We start from the raw sequence: 24,829 nt of genomic DNA, 5'->3' as shown, positions 1-24,829 counted from the left end.
TTTCTAAACTTAATGAGATTTCAAAGCAACTAGTTGGCATGTGTGCTTAATGCAGACAGATACCACAAGTTGGCTGCAGTCATCTAGCTTCTGCGCAAACAGGCCAATTTAGGTGCCATATGTTGCTCAGGCAGCTTTCTTTTTCCGTCCAAGCAATTTACTGGTGGTACATTTGTTTTGTTTTTCAGCTCGGTCACAGAAGAGTTCAGGAATAGGACGTTTGATGGTGCATGTGATTGAAGCAACTGAATTAAAAGCGTGCAAACCTAATGGTAATAATTTAGGGGCGGATGTTTGTCTTTGGTGATATAATTTCAAGTTCAGCAAACTAATATGTAGAGTGTTACAAATAAGTAGTTGCCAAGCAATTTTCTGGAAATGAAAAACCTGTGTACAGTGGTACCCCGCAAGACGAACGCCTCGCGAGATGAAAAACTCGCAAAACGAAAGGTTTTTTCGTTTTCGAGTTGCCTCGCAAAACGAATTTCCCTATGGGCTTGCTTCGCAAAACGAAGCTTGCCCCGGGGACAGCGGGTCTTCTCTTTTGAAGCAAGGGGCGGCGGGGAGAAGCGATCTTCTCCCCGCAGCCCCAGGTCCGGGGACAGCGGGAAGCGCTTCCCGCTGCCCCGACCTCTTTTGAAGCAAGGGGCTGCAGGGAGAAGCGATCTCCCCGCAGCCCCTTGCTTCAAAAGAGGTCCAGGGGCAGCGGGAAGCGCAGCGCTTCTTCCCCGCTGCCCCCGGACCTCTTTTGAAGCAAGGAGCTGCGGGGAGATCGCTTCTCCCGGTGCTCCGAAGCGGGGCGGGGGGGGTGGGAACACCTGCCCCAGCCGCCCCGCTTCGGAACGCTGCTCCGAAGCGGGGCGGGGGGGCGGGAACACCTGCCCCAGCCGCCCCGCTTCGGAACGCTGCTCCGAAGCGGGGGGGGCGGGAACACCTGCCCCAGCCGCCCCGCTTCGGAACGCTGCTCCGAAGCGGGGCGGGGGGGCGGGAACACCTTCTGAAGGCGGGCGGGGGGCGAAAGTCTTTGTCCCCCCTGCCTGCCTTCCCAGGGGCTTTTAAAATGCCGCCACTGTCCCGGGGCGATTTTAAAATGCCGCCCGCCAGCATTTTAAGATCGCCCGGACAGCGGAGAAGTCCTCCGCTGTCCCGGGGTTTTTTAAAATGCTGGGGGTGGGAAGAAAAGCCCTTGCCCCCCCCCCCAGCCTTCAGAAGAGGTCCGGGGACAGACTGTCCTGGTCTGAAGGCGGTTTCCCTAGGAACGCATTAATTGATTTTCAATGCATTCCTATGGGAAACCGTGCATCGCAAGACGAAAAACTCGCAAGACGAAGAGACTTGCGGAACGAATTAATTTCGTCTTGCGAGGCACCACTGTATTTATATAGTAAGAGAAATATGAAAAAAATAGAATTGCAAACAACCTGAGCCTAGAATCAGAGCAGGGACTGGTTTTAATGGTGCAATTGGAGCAACGGCCTCAGGGCTCACTCCAACAGGGCGCCCACACTTGGAACTTTGAGTTTTGTTTTGCTTTTTAAGTCTCTAGCCCTTCTCAAAGGTAAGTTATGAAGCTTAATTTGCAGGCAACATTCCAAGCAATTTATGTGCAAGGAATCAGACTAACATTTCAGACTTCATTTTTTCTTTAAAAAATCAAGTAAGCCAAAACTATGCAATAAAAATAAGAGAGGTACAAATACAAAAAACAGAAGCAGCCAAGTATCTCTGGAAGAAACTTAAATCAAGTAAGTAGAGTACTTGAGACCGTTCTTTTCAAAGTCTGGATTTCACAAGTATGAGGTATGGTGCTTATGGACAAATAAACCATTTCACAAAAGGAATATTGATTTTTTTTGGAGGGTGGTGCGTAGATTCACACCTTCTATATGATATGGTATCCATTTATTGACTTTGTTACGGCAACTGAACATGGTTTTCACCCACCCAATTCATGGAACCTTATGAAGGGACACTTTGATTGAATTGCCTTGGGGGGGCTGTCTAAAACTACAACCATCAGCCACCATTTTTCTTTCTTTTCTATACAACTACAAAGCTCTGCTTTCCTGGTGTGGATAGGTTTTGTTACTTGAAATTAAAAATCTCCCCCCCCCAAAAAAAGATTTTATGCCTATGATACGAACACTAAATCCCTTTTTCTAGCCATTTAACACCTCCTCCTGTATCTTCATGACAGCTGCATGAAGTAGGTTAGGCTGAGAGTTGATGCCTGGCCCAAGGCAGGAAGTGAACAAAAACAATGTGAGTTTTAAATGTGAATATGAGCATGTTCAGAGTATTTTCTTTTTGCTGTCAAGTTTGGTAAAATGTTGTTGTGTTTTGCCTTGAGAGTTGTAAAATTGCACATGCTCCAACTATTTTATTTTTATTTTTTGTTGTCAGACAAAGTTTATGCAATAATAAATTTGATAGTCTTTTAAGACCCTACAGGATTTAGTCTGTGGCACCTTATTTCAGGAATGCTTTTTCGGGACTGTCTTGAGAACTGCACCAGGGCTTCCAACCGCTTTAATGCAACCTTGAATCCAATCAGAGCAATTTAAACACAACTTTTTTTTTTTACCCTCTTATGAAAATAGTGTCCTTAACTCTGCTCCGATTTGCCTACATTATTCATTTTAAAGGTTAATGTGTACACTTCTGTTTTATGTTAAGGGAAGAGCAACCCATACTGTGAAATCAGCCTGGGGTCTCAAAGCTACACAACAAGAGCACTGCCAGACACTTTGAACCCAAAATGGAACTTTAACTGCCAATTCTTCATCAAGGATCTATATCAAGATGTTCTGTGTCTCACCATGTTTGACAGGGATCAGTTCTCACCCGATGGTAGGTGCTGCATTTTGTCTGTGAGAGAGATCATTATTTGTCCCTTGTTAATGACTAGGAGCTGGTATGGCATGGGCTGGAGCTTAAGCACAAACGTATCAGTTCTGACTACCCAGTGGCCCCATTTAGGTAGGCTGTTGTTAGCTCTACACCTAAGTAGAGCTATTTGGGAAAGTAGAGAGGTGCTCACTGCCAAGTCCATCTGTACCATTCGTTTGTTGCTCCGGTGCATTATAAATACACCCCATTTTCAACAAACGGATCTTTATTCCCTGACACTGACCATGTTTGTTTACTGTGTCCCAAGCAAGAAGGATCCCATCATCAACTGTGTTGAGGTTCTTTTCCCACTTATGACAAATTACCTGCCCCACTTCTTTTTGCTCCTCCTTCCATTTCATTTTTGGGGGTTCCCATTTTTGTTGCATTTTGTCTGTTAGGGAACTAAAGATGAACAAATGCTGTTTGATACTGTATTTGAAGAAGCAGCCTGCTTTAAACACGTTTCATATGTCAGTTTCTAGACTGAATCCTCAGCTGTATATTCTATTTCATGTCGGGGGAAAGCGCTTTTCACCCCGAGCTTCTGCTCTGAGAATGCATTCCAGGGCAGCCATCTGAACATGCTATTATGCTTCTCCATTCCTTATCGCATGTGACTCAGACTTCATTTCCTCCTCATTTAGCCACTTCACACTTACTTCTGAGTAAATGCATAATATAAGCTTAAGCTGTAGCTCTCTTTGAGTTTACTCTCAAATTAGTGTGCATTTGATTGCAGCCTTCATTATTTAACACAGATTTGAGTATGTTTTATGTGTTGTTGTTAAACAGATTTTTTGGGCCGCACTGAAGTTCCAGTAGCCAAAATCAGAACAGAGCAAGAAAACAAGGGACCTACAACTAAACATTTACTGCTGCATGAGGTACCAACAGGGGAAGTTTGGGTACGCTTTGATTTGCAGTTATTTGACCAGAAAACACTCCTCTGAAAAGGTGTTTTTTGTAATATTAGGAACTACAAACTGCTGCCATTTTAATGGAGTGTTTTGCAAATAACCCTTCCTTACAGGCAGGTACCTGAGAGCAATGCGTGCTGCAAAATCACTTTACTTGGTCACTTGTACATCATTTCTCTGTGGGGGTTGCTTACGTTTGTGACAATCTATGCAATGTAAAATGTACTGTATATAGAGATCCTGTAAGCAGTGCCTTTCTTTAGAATACGGAAATTTTTGAATGCTGATGCCAATGTATCTTTTCAATGTAATTTTCACAGCTCTTTAAAGTATTAATTAGGAATGTGGCATTAAAATGTTTAAAGTGTAGCCACTTGGATTAATGTGTGTGTGTGTGTGTGTGTGTGTGTATGCACATGTCACTCACATACATGCTGGGGGAATGATTTCATTCAGGGCTAGAATAACTGAATCTCACGCCTGAAATATGTAATCTGCTTGAACCTCATCTCAGGATATTAATTGCAGGAAATATATGCTGAAGTCTTAGCACTTTGCGATCCTTTAAATACTGTATATCATTAATAGGAAGTTTATTTATTGATTAGGAAATTTCAAGAATTTCTTCAGTTCTGTTTAGCATTTTATAACCAGATTTTGGTTATAAGAAGGAAAAACTAGAAAATTTTCATTTAAAATACTGGTTGATAATCATGAATATGTTTCATGTGATTTGTTTAATATATTTATGTAAATAAATACTTGGGTTTCCTGGAAGATGCCCGTAAAATGTGCACCTTTAAGCTTTGCCAATGGGCCCAAGGCAGTGAAGGTTACGTCACCCTTGGATCGGCATAGAGAATAAAGTGAGCTTATTAAAATGATTCGTCTAGATTCAAATGGAGGCATACTGATTTTCAAAAGTATATTTTATTGTACCTCTGAATGTGAAAAACACAGGAACTACATTCAAGAAAATATAAACAAAATGTAAATCATACTTGTTACGGGTACTGCTCATAGGATACAATGGAATTAAATATTCAGCAAGACAGATCGTCCTCTTGGACGCGAAGAGGCAAAAGTGCCCACTGGATCGTTCTCCTGTGCAAAAGACCTGTAGCACAGCTGCACCTTGTAGAAGAAGTACAAAAAGGCTGGCAGCAGAAGTTGCCAGTTTCAGGCACTGGACAAATAGGCAGGAGCTCCTCTGCATTCTTCACTCAACTCTCTGCTATTTAAGTACTGCTTTCAATGCAAAGTTAGTGGAGTTGTATCCTTTAGGTGCTATATTGCTTAACAAGTTTTAACAGAATTGCAAACTTGACCTGAATAAAAGTTTTCTGTGTTTAATTATTTCTATTTTTATCTTATCTTATTTTATTTTATTTTAATGTGATTTTCCTAGAGCATATATTCAATTCAAAGTCAGATCCCACATTCCAAAAACTGGATTGTGACAACTTTTCCTGGGCAGGAATAAAAACAAACAGCTATTTCACATTTAATTGAGCAAGTATCTACATCTAACTCAATACATACTTGAAATATAACAAAATCACCACACTTCTGCAATGAATAAACAGATGAATTGGTACAAATTTTAAAGCAGCAAAGGCCTTCAATATTACTATTTTAATAATACCAGCATTAATCATTTCAACTAGTTTGCCTAAATTGTGTGTGTGTTGCAAGGCATCTGCAAAAATTTCTCAACAATTGACACACTTCAGGATAATATCTTGGAGAGAGCAAAGTTCCTTAGTAGATACTCTACAGTGTTCATCCAAACTGCCATCTTCATTCATCGGTTTCATACACCAGGGGTGTGAAGGGGCTGTCCAACTATCAGATGTTTGCTCCTGGCAGATGATAAAAGTTCTGGCTGGACTGTCTCAATCTGTTTATCAGCTGTTGCTACTGCTCCTTTATATATCTATTTTGTACAGCTGCCATGGTCATGCCAACTGGATCTCAGACTGACTAAATGGTATCTTTCACATTATTGCAAGGGACTAACAACTGTCTAAGAGTACTGCGTCCTTAATAACTTGACTGTTTCTTACAAAATCAGTAACCTTTTAGGACCTGGTTTTGGGTCACACAAGGTCAACATTACCAGCTGTTAGATACCAGTGCATAATACTTGGTATAATGCCCCCCTCTGCTTTTCAACTGAACCAACTGCAGCAAGGCAAGTGGATGATCTACACCAAAAGCATCTTCTTCTACGCAAGCCCCACTCTTTTTGGAAGATAGATTTTATGAAAGATGAAACCATAGTATTGTCTTCAACTAAATAGTGCATTTAGTTGTCTACATATAATAGTGTAATATATCCCTCGCTATGTTTCAAACCCACTTCTGTGCAGGAGGATTCCCTACTGTTAATAGGTTTGTGCTTTATGTTATTGTGCTGTGGCCAGAATCAGTAACGGTTATAGTGCTCAGGTTTGTGCACATCTGTAAAGGACTTAATCCATGTGTTCCTGGAACATTATGCCAGACAGAAACAGTTTTATTTGTTCTAGGACGTTTCATATGTACGGCACTGCTATACTCAAAAGTAAAAAAGTGCTGTACACAGGGTAGAACTCCTAACTTGGGGGAATAAATATATCACTGCTGTTGCTTGCCATGCATCTTCCTGAGCTACCTCTGTCTAATCTAATGCAATAGCTGGGGCTCTATCCTGCTAACTGTGGCTCAGAATCCACACTGCTTTTGGTTTGCATCTTATATAAGGAATCCATTTCAAAGGCATATCATTGGGAAGCAGATTTTATTGCTGGTTTCCAAACTGATGAGCCAGTTAGTATCTGATTTGTCAAAAGACAGGGCATGCGGGTGAAATCTGGTTTCCTGGCAGAGCCATCTCTCGTTCAGCAGAAGCCAGGACGGGTCCCCCTACCTCTTGAAATCCACAGAAGTCAGGTTTCTAGATGTGCGCATTTTTCTCCTTTTAACAGAATGAAATTAGACCATTATCAGGCACTAATGCTTACTGCTGCTGCAACAGATGTACACTGCTGTGTTGAGACTGTGTGTCACTCAGAATAAAATGTAAAATGGCAAACGGACCAGTACTCTTAACATTCCCTTTCCACTTCATTGACATTGAGAACAAAACCTTGTTAACATGTAGATATACTGGTGAACACCACATAGCTATTCTATTAGGGGTGGAGTGGTAGGAAAATCATCTTCAGTGGGCCATCTCCTTCCCTTGTCTTAGAAGGCAGACGGCTATAATGCTGGCAGGAGGAGTGGGGTTAGGCCAAGACCAGTCCATGCTTCAGACTGGGGAGCAGGTTCCTCTCAGGGCTCCTGGCTTTCCCGGTTGGTGAGCCCCTACTGGCTAGGATATTTTTCTTCTTTCGTGTTCTCGCTTGTTCTTTACCTTTCCTAGCTCTCTTATGTGCCTTCCTACAAAAAAGAAGAAGGAGAATAGGAACCACTCACCTTGCCGAGGGTCTACTCTTGTCACATCCCTCCCCTGTTTCCGAAGGATGAGATTGCAAGTGTGTCTACCTGCTATGGAAATATGCCTAGGCCAGTTGGGAGTCCAACTCCCAATAGCTCCAGCCAGCATGGCCAATGCTCAGGATGAAGAGAGTTGTGATCCAGCAACAGCTGGGGAACCACAGATTCCCCATCCCTGCCCTGCATACTTCTGTTGTCCCTACAAAAAAAACTGGGAAACCTGGGACTATGTACTTTATAGTCAAAGGTGCTCTGCTGTAGTTGGGGTGACTGAATCTGTGTGGAAGAAAGCACTTTTCCAGAAAGAGAGCGGCCAGGTTGGTAAATAAAAAGAACCTTTCACAATGGAAAAACATCACTTTGACAAGGACATTTACCTACTAGATGGGTGTAATGGGGATTAAACTAGTAGGGTGAGAGAGGAAATTACCCTTGCCACTTTTAAAAGTCTCTCACTCTAAATTATGAAAAAGGGAGAGAAGAAGTATCACACTAGGCCCCCAATTCCATTCATTGCTCTCTTGAGATGACCTCTAGGATGACCTTCCAGAGTCAGTGCACCAAAGAAGACTAAACTCCCCCAAGCAAAGCATAGAGTTTTAAGTTATCTACCTTGCTTACTGGTTTCTGAAAGCCTCATGAGATTTCACAAGGCTGAAGAGATCTCACGAGAGTCTCCCACCACCTAGGAAGGAAGGCAGAGAACTTAAAAAGTTTGTTTCCGCTTCCGATGCTTTCTGCCATGGTGAAAAATGTCTCCCACGCTAGCGGAGATCGCTCATGCAGCTAATTAAGGATAATTTGAGAGTAATTATCCTTACAAGCCCCACCCCCACCCCTGAGCTGGGGTGTGTGTGTGAGCTTTCACTCGCAGATCGTCTGATACCTGCCTCTTGTTCCAGTGGAATGTGGGAGGCAGGGGACGCTGAGTGCATAGCACTGCATGTATCAGAAACTCCAACGCAGTTACTATGAGCGGAGGTTCTGTTTCTTAGGATGGATTTGGATCTAAGTAACAGGTGTGTTCTGGAGTAAGGGGACAAGATAACCTGCTAAATGAATCAGCCACTGAGTGCCAAGGATCTAGAGAGGATTTTCATCGTAACTGGTAACCATCGTAACATGGTACGTAGAGGGGGAGGAGTCTTTACCCTTTCTTTATATACATTATATTTGCTGTTTTATGATTCAGCAAGCCTCCCCTGAATAATTAATTGTTAATGGATTGAAAAAATGCAATAGGGAATTAACGAGAACTTCATAATTTTTACGGATTAATTGCAAGAATTGAACTGTGTGAAAACATTGTAATGATTTGTGGCATTGACCTACGGAATGGTAAAGAGGGCTTTGGTTCTGACTTATCATGCCTTCAGCAAGATACCAGCTTATTAACAGATAGGAGAGGGATCAAAGAAGTTAATTCTGGATATCTGCCCGGGGCTATGGCGAGACGCCAGACTTCTCTTTGTCTTGAAGGATAAGTAAAATGGTGTGTGACACAGTGAGACTTGCAGTCCTTGACAGAAAGTGAAAGTGAAGGAAAATGCTGAGGATGGATTACAACATGAAGAGTAAAAACGAACGTAAAACAAACATTTCACACAGAAATTTACAGGATAAAAACTCCCATTGCAAAATTAATGGATATGGAACAGTTAAATATGAATGAAAGTCATCAGATCAGTGGCTATTAAAATAAAGGATAAAGATCGGAACTGTTATATTTGAACTAACTAAGAGTATTGGAGCAGGACGAAATAAGAACATCATTCCCCGAAATCCAGAACACAGGAAGTCATTCAAAATTATTTAATTTGGTATTGGATAATTGGCTTTTTTAACTGTATTATAATTTGGTATTGTATTAATGTGGTTTTTATTGGATTATTATAAATGAAAATTAATTTTTAAAAATATTTTAAAAAAATAATCCATGCCAGGAAAACCCTATGCAAAAGGAGCTTTTAAGCTTGCCACCTTCTGTTAAATTGTGTAAGTTAAACACGTGTGTGTTTAACTTACACAATTTGAACATGGGTTCAAATGCAAGCTGCAACCAAGTCTCAGGGACCAGCACTCCAAGGGTAGGGGGGGAGGGACTTTCCAAGCCATAGAGTGTCACATGAAGCACTTCCAGATCCTTGGAATCATAGAACGGTGGAGTTGGAAGGCAACCCCCCATGGTTCATCCAGTCCAACCCCCTGGAAAGCAGAAATCACAGCTAAAGAATCCCTGACAGATGATCATTCAACCTCTGTTTAAAAAACCCCAGTGAAAGAGAGGCCACCATCTCCCAAGGGAGCCCGTATGTTCAGAAAGTTCTTCATAATTTTTAGTTGGAATCTCCTTTCTTATTTGAATCCATTGGTTTGAGTCCTACCCTCCGGAGCAGCAGAAAACAAGCTGGCTCCATCTACCATGGGTATTTGAAGACAGCCATCATAGAATCATAGAGTTGGAAGAGACCACAAGGGCCATCGAGTCCAACCCCCTGCCAAACAGGAAACACCATCAGAGCACTCCTGACATATGGTTGTCAAGCCTCTGCTTCAAGACCTCCAAAGAAGGAGACTCATATCTCTCAGGTTCCTCTTTTCCAGGCTAAACATACCGAGCTCCTTCAACCATTCCTCATAAGGCTTGGTTTCCAGACCCTGGATCACCTTGGGCACATGTTCCAGCTTGTCAATAGCCCAGAACCAGACATGGCACTCCAAGTGTACTCTGACCAAGGCAGAGTAGAGCAGTACTACAACTTCCCTTGATCTGTACACTAGATTTCTGTTGATGCAGAGTTCTCCAAGAGATTTTATTATGACTGAGCCACTGGTTCATAAGAACATTTGCCAACATTTGCCCAAAACCTGAAGACTCTGCAGTCCTGGCTTTGGAAATAGATTATTTCCAGAAAACCGCTACAGTGGTACCTCGGTTCTTGAATGTAATCTGTTCCGAAAGACTGTTCAAGTTCCGAAACATTTGAAAACTGAGGCGCAAAGGGCTGTCTGCAAATTCAATTGAGAAAACTGAAAAACACGCAGTGGAAGGCAATCGCTACTAAAAATGGTGATACTCCCTACCCTCACAAACAGGCAAAACACCTGCCCACTCTCAGAAAGTAGACTAAAGATAAAAATCAAAAGGTAGTCAACTTCCTCAAAGAGCCACATCTATAAACAAACAGATAATGAGTGAGTACTGGTCAGTCAAACAAGGAAATGCCAGCCAATTCCTGGTTAATGATGGTTTCAGGGGGGGAAACAGTACAGATGAATGCATTTATGCTTTGTGATTATGACAGCATTTAGAAGATGGAGAGTTCAGATGACGAAACACCTTAGGTCAGGCATGTCCAACTCCCAAGATACCGTGATCTACTCCCAGTATAAAAAAACTGGCAGTGATCTACCCATTATCCTGGGAGGGAGGAGGAGCATGCGTGGGGTGGGTGGACTGCCCAGAGTTGTTGAGCTTTATTGGGGAGGATTGCACAGTTTTTTAGCTTCTCTCCCATAAATTTTTGTACATGATAAGGATCCCGCGATCTACCAGGATCAGCCAGGGATCTACTGGTAGATCACAAGGTACAGGTTGGACATCCCTGCCTTAGGTGTAACCAACAGCCCTTTCTTCAACGGAAAAGAAAGCATGCACACATTTAAGCTTTTAAATTAAAACCACTGGCTATGTTATTCACATGTTCCATGGTAAGTGCATAAAACAGCTCTACTTCCCCTCTTGTGTGAAATATGGAATAAAGAGAATTTCTTTAAAAAGCAGTGACAAACTTTACCGGCTCTTTTGACGAATCTCACTTTCTATGTACCCAGCTGGAATTTTTAACCACTCTATTGGATTCATAAGTTGCCGACTCAACGGAAGGAGTGGCAGTTCTGCCTTATGGAGCTCATTCATCTCTTTGGAGGAAAATACTTTTCCTGTAGGAAGTCAAAAGCATGAAGGTTATTTCCATAAACTGGACTGGCTGCTTTCAGAGAGAAAGGGAAAGGCAAAACTAAGGTCAAATTCACTCCTCTCAGATATATAGCACCACCAACTTTACCACTTCATAAACTTTGGGGAAAGACCAAACGAACCTAAGTGATTATATCTGCATCCTTCAGTTCCTCCATCCTGTATCTCGAGTCAAAATGGCCATAGCCAGAGGACGGAAAACAGATCCCGACTTTTATATCCACCCTTGGTATAGTTGCCTAGCCCCTGTGGAAAGGCCAGCCCATGATGTGTGCTGAAGGCCAAGCCAAGCCAGATATGTTTGATGCAGCAAAGTTCCCACTCTTTTCCTTTATAAATACCGTATTTTTCGCTCTATTGGACGCACCGGACCACAGGACGCACCTAGTTTTTAGAGGGGGAAATCAAGGAAAAAAGTATTATTCCCCCCCCCAGCCCCAAAGAGCAACGGACAGGCTGCGCGCTTCCTCTTTAGCCTTGAGCAGCATCTTTAGCCTTGCACAATGGGATGGATCGTGCCCGCTGTCCACCAGGGCTGGACTAGATGACTCCTGGGGTTCCCTTCCAACCCTGCAATTCTGTGACCTCGGAAGTTGTTGGGGGTCTCCACCACTGGAGGTTTTTAAGCAGTGGTTGGGGGACCATCTGCCTGGCATTCTTTAGCTGTGATTCCTACATTGTGAGGGGGCTGGACTAGATGACCCTCGGGTGGCCCTCCCAACTCTATACAGTCCTACACTTCTGCGGCAGGAGATCCACAGCCACTTCACACAATGCCCACTCCCAATTTTCAATGGAGAGACACGTGGCTTCACTGTCTAGATAGGTACCCCCCTACCTGCCACTCTTCCCTCACCCCACTTAAGCCGAGGGAATTCCTGCCCAGAGAAGCTCCCAGGTGAGGCAAGGGTTAAGATCTACCTCTGTTAAATGGCTTTGGATCCTCCCTCTTTCCCTTTTCTCTTCTTCTTCTGTGCTAGTTCCTTCTCTTGTGTTTTGTTTAATCTGTTTTTATTGTATACTAAAATAAAAGCTGCAAAGTTTCCTTTTTTATAATATTCCCCCACTCCAAACTAAAACGTTAATCTAGAAAAAAACACTGATCCAGAGGAAAATAAGGGGGTGGAGGAAGGACGAAAAAAGAAAAAGAGGTAGAGATAGAGATTTTTAAAAAGTTGGCTTCTTTAGCCTTGTGCAGCTTCCCACGGCTGGAGAGGCGCGCACGGCTAAAGAGGAAGCCCGGGCAGCGAGCGCGATCCATCCCACTCGCTGCCCGGGCTTCCTCTTTAGCCTTGCACAGCCTCCCACGACTGGAGAGATTGCGCAAGGCTTTTCTAGAGGAGGGAGAAGGGACTGACTGGCCGCGTCAGTCCCTTCTCCCTCCTGGGGAAAAGCCCGCAAAGCTTGTGTGTGGCTCTTGGGGGCTTTTCCTGCCTGCCTCCCCCCCTGCATTCGCTCCATAGGACGCACAGACTTTTCCCCTTAGTTTTTAAGATGGAAAAACTGCGTCCTATGGTGCAAAAAATACGGTGTTTCCTCCAAGAGTCTGAAGCCATCCAGTGCTCATGCTGGGTTCTGGAGAGGATACATCAGATAATTCTCTTTTTAAGTGCTTCTCTGTCCTTATTACTTATGGGATTTAACAATGTAAAATTATTTGTGAGAGACCAGGGTGTGTGGGTTTATTCGTGTTGCCTTTATTCTATTGTTTTATACAAAATCAATAGAACATATCTGAGGTTGGGGGGAACTAGTCTATTGGGCATTAAGTCTCGAAACAGGATGCGTCCCAGAAGAAGCCCACAGCCCAGCACTGCAGCATAGAACTATACCTGTGTCACACTGCTGAATAATGCCAGCCTCAAGGTATCTTCCTCGTATCTCCTTTAACAAGGGATCGTATAAAGGTGGAACTGAAACCTATTAAAAATACAGGCAAGTTCTTACTTCCTTTCCTTTTTAAAAATTATTTATGAAGTCTTAACATTCACAGCACATGAACAACCAAACATAAACGTTACACAGCGCACAGTATTTTTCCAGCTTGTTTTATTAATAGTAGTAGTAGTAATAGTAGTAGTACTTCACCCATTTTACTGGGTTGCCCCAGCCACTCCAGGTGGCTTCCAACATATATAAAAACATTTCAGAAGAGAAGTTTTGGTTTATGGCATATATAGTTTGGTGCTTAAAAGAACAAGTTCAGATTTTGGAGTGGGCCAGTCACACTTCTGTGAAGTCTCTCAGCCCCACTCACCTCACAGAGTGTTTGTTGTGGGGGAGGAAGGGAAAGGAGAATGTTAGCCGCTTTGAGACTCCTGAAGGGGAGTGAAAGGCGGGATATCAAATCCAAACTCTTCTTCTTCTTCTTCTTCTTGTGAAAGTGTTAAGTTTACTCCCATTTCCCACTCTTCTTCTTCCCCCCCCCACACCCCCAAGTCCAAATTCAAGCCACTGGGAACTGAGAAAAGAAAGTCCACAGCCACAGTACTGTGGGGAATTCATTAAATGTGAATTGTGTATGTCCAAGGGTGGGGAAGAAAATGTGAGGATCCTGATGGGAAAGGTCAAGTGTGTGAAGGTGTGTTTGCCAGTGGGCAATTCCCTAAACTGCCAAATAATTCACAATGTGAATGCGTCTCCACCCCCATCGTTCTGCCCGGACGCTGAGGTCCAGCTCTGAGGGCCTTCTGGCGGTTCCCTCATTGCGAGAAGCAAAGCTCCAGGGAACCAGGCAGAGGGCCTTCTCAGTGGTGGCGCCCGCCCTGTGGAACGCCCTCCCATCAGATGTCAAAGCGATAAACAACTACCTGACATTCAGAAGACATCTTAAGGGAACTTCAGGGAAGTTTTTAATGTGTGATATTTTAGTGTATTTTTGGTTTCTATGGAAGCCGCCCAGAGTGGCTGGGGAAACCCAGCCAGATGGGCGGGGTACAAATAATAAATTATTATTATTATTATTATTATTATTATTATTATTATTATTATTATTTAATTTGTAAAAATTGTTAATGCATACACATCCCTTCACAGGCTCTGCCCATGATGCCAAGAAACCAATACAATTCTCATCAGTGCTTCGTCAACATGCAATAAATTCAGCAGGTTGGCTTTCCTACCTTGCAAGTGTTTGTAGAACACTTCAGAAAGAAAGGATCATAAGAGGAAGTATTATAGCTTTCTAAAAATGCACTGCCCTGTAAAAGAAGAAAAAGTGAACGTCAAGCTATGGCTGCAACAATAATAGCAGGTAGCTAATATTTTCTGTGTAATCCCTAAAGTATACCTTTCAGATAAAGTCTTGTAGATGAATATCCACAGTACCTCAACATTTAGCTAGCATTTACTCCATCAACTTAATGCATCAATGGCACCATTGATTTCATAAATCAAGTCACAATAGTAACTTTTTAATCTTTCAGCATTACCAAGGTTGTCATTTTTTGTACAATAGTCCCCAAATTACGAATTATGTGCATTAAGCTCTCTGTTACCAAAAACAGGTTTTGTGGTCACTAAATGTCAAATTACATATAGCATTAAGCTCATATTTTTTAAGGTGTACTTATCACCAGCAATTCTCTCCCCCCCAAAAAAAAGCATCTGTGTGGGGCCCCATGTGGATTTGACAAGCCCTCCGCCAGCCCTCCGGGAAGGGGTGAAGCTCTGGCAGGGTCCTAGAGCCCTCCCACCTTCTTCACAAAGGCGGAAAGCGTTTTAGGGCTGGTGGGGTGTCAAATGTTACCAAGGGCCACCAAAAAAGGCCTCATGGGCCACATGCGGCCTTCAGGCTGTGGGTTGGACCACCCTGAGATAAACCTTTCTCCTCACACTGCTTCCTTCTCTAAGTTTTTATCAAAAGGGGCTATTTGCTTCACTATATGAAGTAGAAACTTCAGAGTAAAAATAAGTTGTGAGGTATTTTCAGGAGGAAAACAGCATGTGCCCATGTCATGGTATTGCCAGAGAATGCAGGGGAGGAGCAGGCAGGCAGAGGGAGGGGGGCAGGAAGTGGCGACTGAGGAAAGAGGGGAACACCAGGAGGCGGGGCGGCTCCAGATGTGGAGCCAGAGCCTCAACACCGCACAGGAAGTTCTGGCACAGACAGTGAAACAATGCCTATTCCATCTGCCAGGGAAAGGAGAGTGTTAAAGAGAAGAGGCATCAAGTTAAACTTCCCCGCCTTTTCTGTTGGAGAAGGAGCTGGCATAAGCCACTCCCAGAATCTGAGCCGGAGGACTCGGATGCATGATTGCAATGTGCTGCCTGTACATGTGTAAAATAAAGACTGTGTGTGTGTGTGTGTGTGTGTGTGTGTGTGTATCTGAGTGAGCAGAGGTATTTCTTGCGAAGAACATTCATAAGCCATCACAGTCCATGAGGCAAGAGAGAAGCTTTTTTAAAAAAATATTCCCATCTGACATAGTCCTCCCCCCACAGAAATACTTTGTCTGAAAAAATGAAGTTGTCAGTACTAAGTATGCTTAAAAAATTGTGCTGAACATTTTATTTGAATAACTTCTTAATCAAAGAGTGGGACACATGACAAAACTACACCGTACTGTTATCTTTAAGCCTGTATATCTGCTCCAAAACAAGAAACCTTGCAATCTGCAGCTCCATGGAGGAGCTAAGGCTTTCCAACAAAAACAAGTTGGCATCGCCACTTAAGTGCAGCACAGGAGTCTTTTGCCAATGGCATTCACAGGAGAAACCACATCACAAACCAGGTAGCTCGGGCGTTATCACAAACAGGTGAGGCCTTCAATACACAGCTTGGAAACACAAGTTAAGCTTTCATTTCATTGCAAGGATTGTAGCCCTGCAAACAAATGTAGGATACATCCCTGCTCCATTGAGCTTACAATCTTGTATGGTATACACCTTTGTGTAGTACACACCTTTTGGAGTCAAAGTGTTGCATCAGACAGTTGATAAACGATGTCCTTAACTGTCCTGCTTGGTTCTCTCTTTCACTTCATGATATCCATAGTGCAGGTAACACTGAATACAGAGTATCTCACCACACAATTCATCAGCAGCATTGACAGAACACATGAGAAACATTAGAAAGTGTGAGTCCCTGAACCTTGTCTACCGTGGCTGGCGCTTTTTGCAGGCCATGGCACTGAAGGGACCCCAAGTGTCTTCCGTCTTCAAGGATATTTTGTAGTGTCACTATTCTTGTGCCGAGCCTGATATCTCCTGTAGGACTGGATCGGTGGAGGTATCGGGAGAAAGAAAGGGTTATGGGAATGGTAAGCGCTGAAGTCACGAAGAGGCTCGTGTTCTGAAGGTGGAGGCTGCTGCGTAGGTAGAGATAGTTCAGAAGCTGAAGCGTCAGAAGGCGGCTCAGAAGCAGCAGCTGGAGGAGCAGCAGGAAGACGAGGCAGGGAGACATTTTGCAAAGCAGCTGAAGGACTGGGCAGTTCTGAGGAGGTCAGCTGTAAGAAGGGAGACTGAAAGAAAAGAGAAGGCGAGTGGAGGAAAGGGGGAACTGGAGGAAGCAGATGAAAGAAATGAGGTGGGACTGAGGGAGGAAGCAGGACGGAGGGGAGAACGACGATTGGTGGAGATGTGGAAGGGGAGACGGAAAGGAGAGAAAATGGAAATGGGGGCAGAAAAGAGGGAAAGTATGAGCCAGAGGAAGAAGACTCAAAAAGTGGGTGGAAAGGAGGAAGAAGCACACAAAGGGAGGCTGGGGAACCAGGATCAGATGAAGCCTAACGGAACGGAAGACACAAGCAAAGGACAAAACAAATACATGAACAGAAAAGCACAGAAGGCAATAGCTAATATAAGGAAATTACAATTCCAGTATGGTAAGCGCCGCTCTTCCTTTGTATAAAAGGTGCATACTGATTTATTTTAGATTCAGGTAGGTAGACGTGTTAGTCTGACATAGTCGAAATAAATAAAAATAACTGTCTGAAGAAGTGTGCATGCACACAGAAGCTTATACCCATAACAAACTTAGTTGGTCTCTAAGATGCTACTAGACAATATATATATATATATTATTTGTATACCACCCTTCATCCAAAGATCACAGGACAGTTCACAACATAAAAATAGAAAATATGGACCCAATCCTAGGAATCATTTGTAAATATACCTCCACCTGTCCCTATTTACAAGGCGCAGCCCCTTTTCTCTACTACATTACACCCCCCAATAAATGAAATCACTGACCCAATTTTTGCAGATGTTTTGTTGAAATGTCATGAGTGTGAACGGCTGGTCTCTGTTTTCAGGCTTCAGCAACCTGCACCAGGTCTTCAGAAATATCTGAGTGGGTGGTTGAAGTTTGCCTCAGGCGCTCAAGTGTGGGCACTCTAAGGGCATTTCACACAGCAGTAGCTGAAGTTCATTATGAACAGACTGAAGGCCATTCAGAGTTTTGTTAATTCTATCTTTTATAGCCCAACAAGGGAACAAGTTGTTGGAAACAAGCTGTTGCAGCATAAATTATACAGTATGCAGCAGACAGGATAGCATCTTCAGCAACATGTAATAATAACTGCGTTTCTAGTTTCATCTAAAAAAATTCCTTCCAGTAGCACCTTAAAGACCAACTAAGTTAGTTCTTGGTATGAGCTTTCGTGTGCATGCACACTTCTTCAGATACACTAGTTTCATCTGTGAAACACGGCTGGGTAGGTAATTGCTTGCTTTGTGTTCCAAAAGAAAAGGACTCTTGTCCTTCAAAACTGTGTCTGCCCACAAACATGCAAACAGATAAGCAACCACAAGTAATTTTATATGGTAGTACACAGCCCTAAAGAGAGTATGAAATTTGAAAACTGATTTTTAAAAACTGAAAGCTGTGTACATTGGAAAATGTGCCGTCATACATGTTTTCAATATTGGATTATGTCTTTTTGTTTAATCCCGTGCTCTTGAGTCTCTCTCTCTCTCTCTCTACAAAACCCAACCACTGATCAACCACTCACTGGCCTCCATGGTTAGTTGCTAATTTTGGGGTATTTTCATTAGCAAGAAGCAAAGCCAGGAGGAGAGGGCAAGCGATGATACTGCTTACGTAGAACGGCATTATATTTCAAAGAACAGTGACTTAAGCTTTGCCCATATTAGGGTGTAAACATGCATGTGGATTGAACAAATCTGATTTTTCTGCATGTGCTTTTGCCCACATATGAGAACTCTGAATTTTATGCCTGTGTCTATCTCAATGTTTCTCACTGACAATTGTGGGCAGTACTTGAGGAGATCTATCTGTGCTATATTCTTGTCTGCTCTCAGCTTCCCCTAGCTTACTGCTAATAATAATAATAATAATAATAATAATAATAATAATAATAATAATAATAATAATAATAATAATTTATTATTTATACCCCGCCCATCTGGCTGAGTTTCCCCAGCCACTCTGGGCGGCTCCCAATCAGTGTTAAAAACAGTACAGCATTACATATTAAAAACTTCCCTGAACAGGGCTGCTTTAAGATGTCTTCTGAATGTCAGGTAATTATTTATCTTTTTGACATCTGATGGGAGGGCGTTCCAGAGGGCGGGCGCCACTACCGAGAAGGCCCTCTGTCTGGTTCCCTGTAGCCTCACTTCTCACAATGAGGGAACTGCCAGAAGACGCTCGGCGCTGGATCTCAGTGTCTGGGCTGAACGATGAGGGTGGAGACGCTCCTTCAGGTATACAGGACCGAGGCCGTTTAGGGCTTTAAAGGTCAGCACCAACACTTTGAATCGTGCTCGGAAATGTACTGGGAGCCAATGCAGATCTCTCAGAACCGGTGTTATGTGGTCCCGGCGGCCACTCCCAGTCACCAGTCTAGTTGCCGCATTCTGGATTAATTGCAGTTTCCGGGTCACCTTCAAAGGTAGCCCCACGTAGAGCGTGTTGCAGTAGTCCAAACGTGAGATAACCAGAGCATGCACCACTCTGGCGAGACAGTTCGCGGGCAGGTAGGGTCTTAGCCTGCGCACCAGGTGGAGCTGGTAGACAGCTGCCCTGGACACAAAGTTAACCTGCGCCTCCATGGACAGCTGTGAGTCCAAAATGACTCCCAGGCTGCGCACCTGGTCCTTCAGGGGCACCGTTACCCCATTCAAGGCCAGGGAATCCCCCACACCAACCCGCTCCCTGTCCCCCCAAAACAGTACTTCTGTCTTGTCAGGATTCAACCTCAATCTGTTAGCCGCCATCCATCCTCCAACCGCCTCCAGGCACTCACAGGGCCTTCACCGCCTTCACTGGTTCTGATTTAAAGGATAGGTAGAGCTGGGTGTCATCTGCATACTGATGAACACCCAGCCCAAACCCCCTGATGATCTCTCCCAGCGGCTTCATATAGATATTAAAAAGCATGGGGGAGAGGACAGAACCCTGAGGCACCCCACAAGTGAGAGCCCAGGGGTCTGAACACTCATCCCCCCCCCACTTTCTGGACACGGCCCAGGAGGAAGGAGCGGAACCACTGTATAACAGTGCCCCCAGCTCCCAGCCCCTCTAGACGGACCAGAAGGATGTTGTGGTCGATGGTGTCAAAGGCCGCTGAGAGATCCAGCAGAACTAGGAAACAGCTCTCACCTTTGTCCCTAGCCCGCCGGAGATCATCAACCAGCGCGACCAAGGCAGTTTCAGTCCCATGGTGAGGCCTGAATCCCGATTGGAAGGGATCCAAATGGTCTGTTTCCTCCAGGCGTGCCTGGAGTTGTTCAGCAACCACCCGCTCAATCACCTTGCCCAAGAATGGAAGATTTGAGACTGGGCGATAGTTGGCCATATTGGCCGGGTCTAAAGATGGTTTTTTAAGAAGCGGGTTAATGACCGCCTCTTTCAGCGGGTCTGGGAAGGCTCCCTCACAGAGGGAAGCATTCACCACCCCGCAGAGCCCATCGCCCAGCCCTTCCCGGCTCGCTTTTATCAGCCAGGATGGGCAAGGATCAAGGAGACAGGTGGTCGGTTTCACTTGTCCAAGCAGCCTGTCCACATCCTCGGAGGTAACAGTGCTTCCGCACTATCCATTTTTTTCCATTTAACTTCTTTCTTGTTTTTGGTGCATTTATCTGGAAGTTCCAGACACCAGGTCCTTCATGACACATGTGCAGGTTTCGTTTCCCTGTGCGCACACACATTTTTTAAAAAAACTTTTTTGTCCACAACATTATGCACCCAAGAACTTCCAGTAAAGCAAACATTTCAAACATGTTTCACAGTGGGCAAAATGAGGGTTTGGTCTTCCTAAAAACAAAGTAATGAAAATAGATGCATGGGGTTTTTATTTTTTAGTTAGTTATTTAGTTATTAACCTTGTTAGTCATGTGTTATACAAAAAGATCTAAAACAACTTACAACACATTTAAAACAGAAGCATGAAAGGCTTTTCTTGATTCCTCCCATCTGCAGCTACGCGTCCCGCCGTGGAGAGAACCAGCAGTACCAGCAAAGAGCAACTAGGTGGGAGGAGTTGTGGGTACCTCCAGTCTCCCGGCCCTCCCCCACTTCAGAAAGACACCATGCTGTGTGGAAAACATTGCCTCCAGCAACCATTGGAAGTAGCATCAGGTTTGTCCGTTACAAATACAAACATGCGTTACAAGTAAAAAGAAAGAAAAAGTAAATTCCATGCAGTCACAAGCGTGTTCAAGGCAGGACAGGGAGAGAAGACCTATAGGAGGAGGAATTTGGAGAGCATTTGTTTTTTGTTCTTCTCATTCCCCACCTCCTATACCTGCTTACATCCTAAGGGGACATGTGCAAGCCGGGTAAGTTAATAGGAAGCACAAGGTTCTGAAGAAGACAGGAAGTACTGGTAGTGTATTTCGCCACTTGAGTTAATGAACTACAAGCTCCATGATTCCAAGAAAATGACAATGCCAGTGTCACTTGCCTGAAAGAAGAAAGACATCAGACCTCTTTGCCATGACTCACAAGCCAAAGACTGTGTCATAGGCTGAAAAGGACAATGTTCTGATCCCATCTTTGGGGAAGAACTGCCAGGACCATCTTCAGGACTCAAGGACCTGAGGATGCCACCCTAGCACCCATCCCTGATTCAGAGAAGCACCCTCTCATGGTTACCCTTGTCACCTCAGCCAATGGCTGCAAGGGCACTTAAGCCACCCAGCTCCTCTGGGCAGACAGAGCCAACCTATTGTAGGCTTTAGTCAAGAGACTCACTCACTCATACAGCTACCAGAGTAGGACCTTGGGAACTCTCCAAGGTCCTGCAGGGGACTTCAACTCCTGGCCTGACCTCTTGACTGGGCATCAGCAGGCTTCTCCTGTGTGCCTTGAGCTCACATAGAACATGGCGCCTTGCTGACTACTATCCCTTCCCCAACATTATTTTTTTTCCTGTGGGGAAGGGAGAATAGACAGCGTAGCAGCTAGCAGAGGTCCTGGGGAGTGAGCAGAACCATGATGAGGAGCTGTTTGACATGGGTTATGCTCACTTCAATTCTCCTTGCAAGAATTGAAACAGGGGTGCTCTCAAAGTTAAGCATCCCTGCCTCATTCCTTAAAACAAAATAAATAAATATCTGCCTCATTCCTTAAAACAAACACCATGGATTACTGCAACACGCTCTATGTGGCGCTATCCTTGAGGATAGTCCAAAAGCTGCAGTTGGTGCAAAATGCAGTGGCTCAACTGCTCACAGGACAGGTTATCACCAACAAGTTACCCTATTGTTGAAATAATTGCACTGCCTGCAAGTTAGTTATGAGATGAGTTCAGGCTACTAGTCTTGGTGTATAAAAGTCCTATACACCTTGGGACCAGGGTACCTAAAAGATTGTCATACCCTTTATATATCCAATTGATAGCTGAACTCTGCAGATGAGGGCCTCCTGTAGTTACTTATCAGGAAGATTTTATCGGGAAGTCCATTTCACATGGTGTAGGACTCAGGCTTTTAATGTTGTGGCACCTACCATTTGGAATTCCTTGCCCTCGAATATTCGACAGACACTGTCTCTGTAATCTTTCTGGTGCCCATTTAAGACCTTCCATTTTCAGCAAGCCTTTTAAGCTGAGTTTTCCCCTAAATTCAATTGCTTGAGCCTTTGGAAGAGGACTGATAACTTTCAAATTATTCCTCCACAGCTGAGATTCCAGTAGGGATCTGAATGTTTATCTGAAATGCTTTGATACATTTCAGTAATCCTCTCGTGTGTGTTCAAACACTGCTCAATCATCCATTTTTTATGCATCTCTGAAACTTCTATTTTAAGAGCGGTCATATCAGACTCAATCTCAGCTGGATCTTTCTGAATTGGCTTGAGAGCTGCTAAGATCTCTTGTACAACACCAGAGCTCAGGTCTGTTCCAGTCTCCCCTGCCATCAGTTGTGCAGCTGAACTGGCAGCAGCTCCTGTTTCCTTCCTTTGGTATTCCTGTTACTCATTATCAAAGATAGCGTAGAGAAACAAAGAGAATATCTGCCCGATTTGTGAAGTTCTTTTGCTCAGACAGTCTGGTAATCAAGTTGACCTGAAGCCAGTTAGAAGACAGAAGACAGAAGAAGGGAATTGCTGCTCATGGCGCCATGTGCAGACGAGAATATTTTTTCAAACAGGACATTGCCAGCACTATAGACATCACCTTTGATTACCATACGCATGAGGTGTAGGCAGTTTTGTCTACCTGGGATCCACCATAACCAGCAACCTTTCCACTGATGCTGAGCTGGACAAGCGTATTGGCAAAGTAGCTATGGCAATGGCTTGCCTCTCCAAAAGGATTTAGGACCATGTGATGTTAACTTCCAATACCAAGATGGAGGTCTATCGGACTTGTGTGTTCAGCTTGCTGCTTATGAAGTGAATAATGGGCACCTTACACCTGCCAGGAGGGATGTCTCAATGCCTTCCACATGGGCTGTGTCAGGAAGATTTTGGACATCAGATGGCAGGGCAGAGTCTCAAACAAAAATGTTCTCTCCCGAGCCCACATTCCCAGCATGTTCACACTTCTATCTCCACAATGTCTATGCTGGCTTGGTCATGTACGCAGAATAGAAGATGGCAGGATCTCCAAGGACGTGCTCTATGGAGAGCTGGCTTCAAGCACCAGGCCCATTGTCAGACCCTCTCTGTGTTACAAAGATGTCTGCAAATGTGACATGAAGGCTGGCAACATGAACTCTGCCATGAGGGAATCCCTTACAGACGAATGCAGTGCCAAGAGGCAGACAGGTTGTGTATCCACAGCAGTGACCAGAGAAGGATTGACTGCTGGGAGGAGCACAGAGAAGAAATGCCACGCTGTACCTGTAGCAGCAAAACCAGACTCCTTCATCTGCCCCACCTGCAATAAAACATGTCTCTCCTGTATCAGTCTCTATAGCCACAGCAGGTGCTGTAACTCTCCAACAGTTTGACTTATCTCCCAATGGTTCACTCTTCCACTGTCTCCCAAGACAGATGGGTGACAACAACAATTCTATACCTGCCTATATAGCACTTTTCCACCCTCACAACAACCTGTGAGATAGGTTACTATTATTCCCATTTTACAAATGGGGAGTGAGGATGGAGAATAGCAATGCTCAAAGCTATGCAATGAGTCCATAATATCAACCTGAACCTGATTATCTGTGTTTCAAATCCAAATATTTATCTGACCATGGCTCCATGGCTAGGCTTTTTGTTTCATCCTTTAAGGTATACTTGTCCAGTTCCATCTACTTCATTGAGTTTGCAAACTGGAATTTTCAATCCAATTCCCTTTGCTCTGCATTAATGTTCCCACACTATTTCCCTCCAAAATATGGGCTTGTCTTCCCTCCAGTTATTTTTTACAGTTTGCTGCCTTTGTCATGCAACTATATTTCCCTAGTTCTGTATACAAAGTCCTTTGTGAAGAAGTCATTTAATTATTTGAAGAAACAAAATTTATCCAATTTGATGAACCAACAATACACTTGGCAATTCTATTAGCAAATGATGAAATATATACAACTAGCAAAGAACATGAAGAAGAAGAAGAAGAAGAGTTTGGATTTGATATCCCGCCTTTCACTCCCCTTCAGGAGTCTCAAAGCGGCTAACATTCTCCTTTCCCTTCCTCCCCCACAACAAACACTCTGTGAGGTGAGTGGGGCTGAGAGACTTCAGAGAAGTGTGACTGGCCCAAGGTCACCCAGCAGCTGCAGGTGGAGGAGCGGAGACGCGAACCCGGTTCCCCAGATTACGAGACTACCGCTCTTAACCACTACACCACACTGGCACATGCCACACATCCACCTCCATGTTCCCCTCTCTGCTAGTCACACACATCTATCTACTGAAAGGAAAACCACAGTATGTGGGTCCCACTCATTCTGGAATGTGGCAAGGGGAAAGCAAACACTGAGAGCCACTAAGGAGCCTGACTGCCATACTCTGTACTGTTATGCTCCTGCACCCGTAACTTGCGCTTTCCTATATGACCAAATCTCCCCCAGGGTGAGAGGCTGGGATGAAAAAGGAGGGATCCCAGGGAAGAGTGGGGGGGTGAGAATTGCCTGTAGGAGAAGACTCCATATGCTACTTGTTCTGTTTTTTGTTTTTGGAGCTGTTATTTTAGTGTAT

General features: G+C 44.1%; 2 protein-coding genes and 1 long non-coding RNA gene across 14 annotated transcripts in view; 1 reads left to right on the top strand and 2 right to left on the bottom strand.

Moving 5' to 3' along the window:
* Window positions 1-5,165, top strand: part of ITSN2 (intersectin 2) — an 83,137-nt gene extending 77,972 nt beyond the window's left edge. For all 12 annotated transcript variants that reach the window (XM_083495035.1, XM_083495030.1, XM_083495023.1 and 9 more), the window contains 3 exons: window positions 189-272; window positions 2,677-2,850; window positions 3,685-5,165. In XM_083495035.1, coding sequence (XP_083351161.1) covers window positions 189-272; window positions 2,677-2,850; window positions 3,685-3,842 — 416 coding nt within the window. In that variant the 3' untranslated portion in view covers window positions 3,843-5,165. The remainder of the gene's footprint in view (window positions 1-188; window positions 273-2,676; window positions 2,851-3,684) is intronic.
* LOC310703083 lies at window positions 113-2,670 on the bottom strand. Its single transcript, XR_014523934.1, has 2 exons — window positions 1,370-2,670; window positions 113-387 (listed from the first exon to the last, which is right to left on the bottom strand). It is a non-coding gene; the product is annotated as an uncharacterized lncRNA (long non-coding RNA).
* A 1,409-nt stretch (window positions 5,166-6,574) lies between the features above and the next one.
* The window catches only part of LOC310702438 (uncharacterized protein), a gene marked incomplete at its 5' end in the record, with an annotated part of 50,907 nt that continues 32,652 nt past the window's right edge, over window positions 6,575-24,829 (bottom strand). The window contains 4 exons of the mRNA XM_083493913.1: window positions 6,575-7,235; window positions 11,090-11,234; window positions 13,104-13,191; window positions 14,394-14,471. Coding sequence (XP_083350039.1) covers window positions 7,082-7,235; window positions 11,090-11,234; window positions 13,104-13,191; window positions 14,394-14,471 — 465 coding nt within the window. The 3' untranslated portion in view covers window positions 6,575-7,081. The remainder of the gene's footprint in view (window positions 7,236-11,089; window positions 11,235-13,103; window positions 13,192-14,393; window positions 14,472-24,829) is intronic.

Source organism: Podarcis liolepis (assembly GCF_965112155.1).
Source record: "Podarcis liolepis genome assembly, chromosome: 3".
NCBI lineage: Eukaryota > Metazoa > Chordata > Lepidosauria > Squamata > Lacertidae > Podarcis > Podarcis liolepis.
This window is presented reverse-complemented; position numbering and strand designations above follow the sequence as displayed.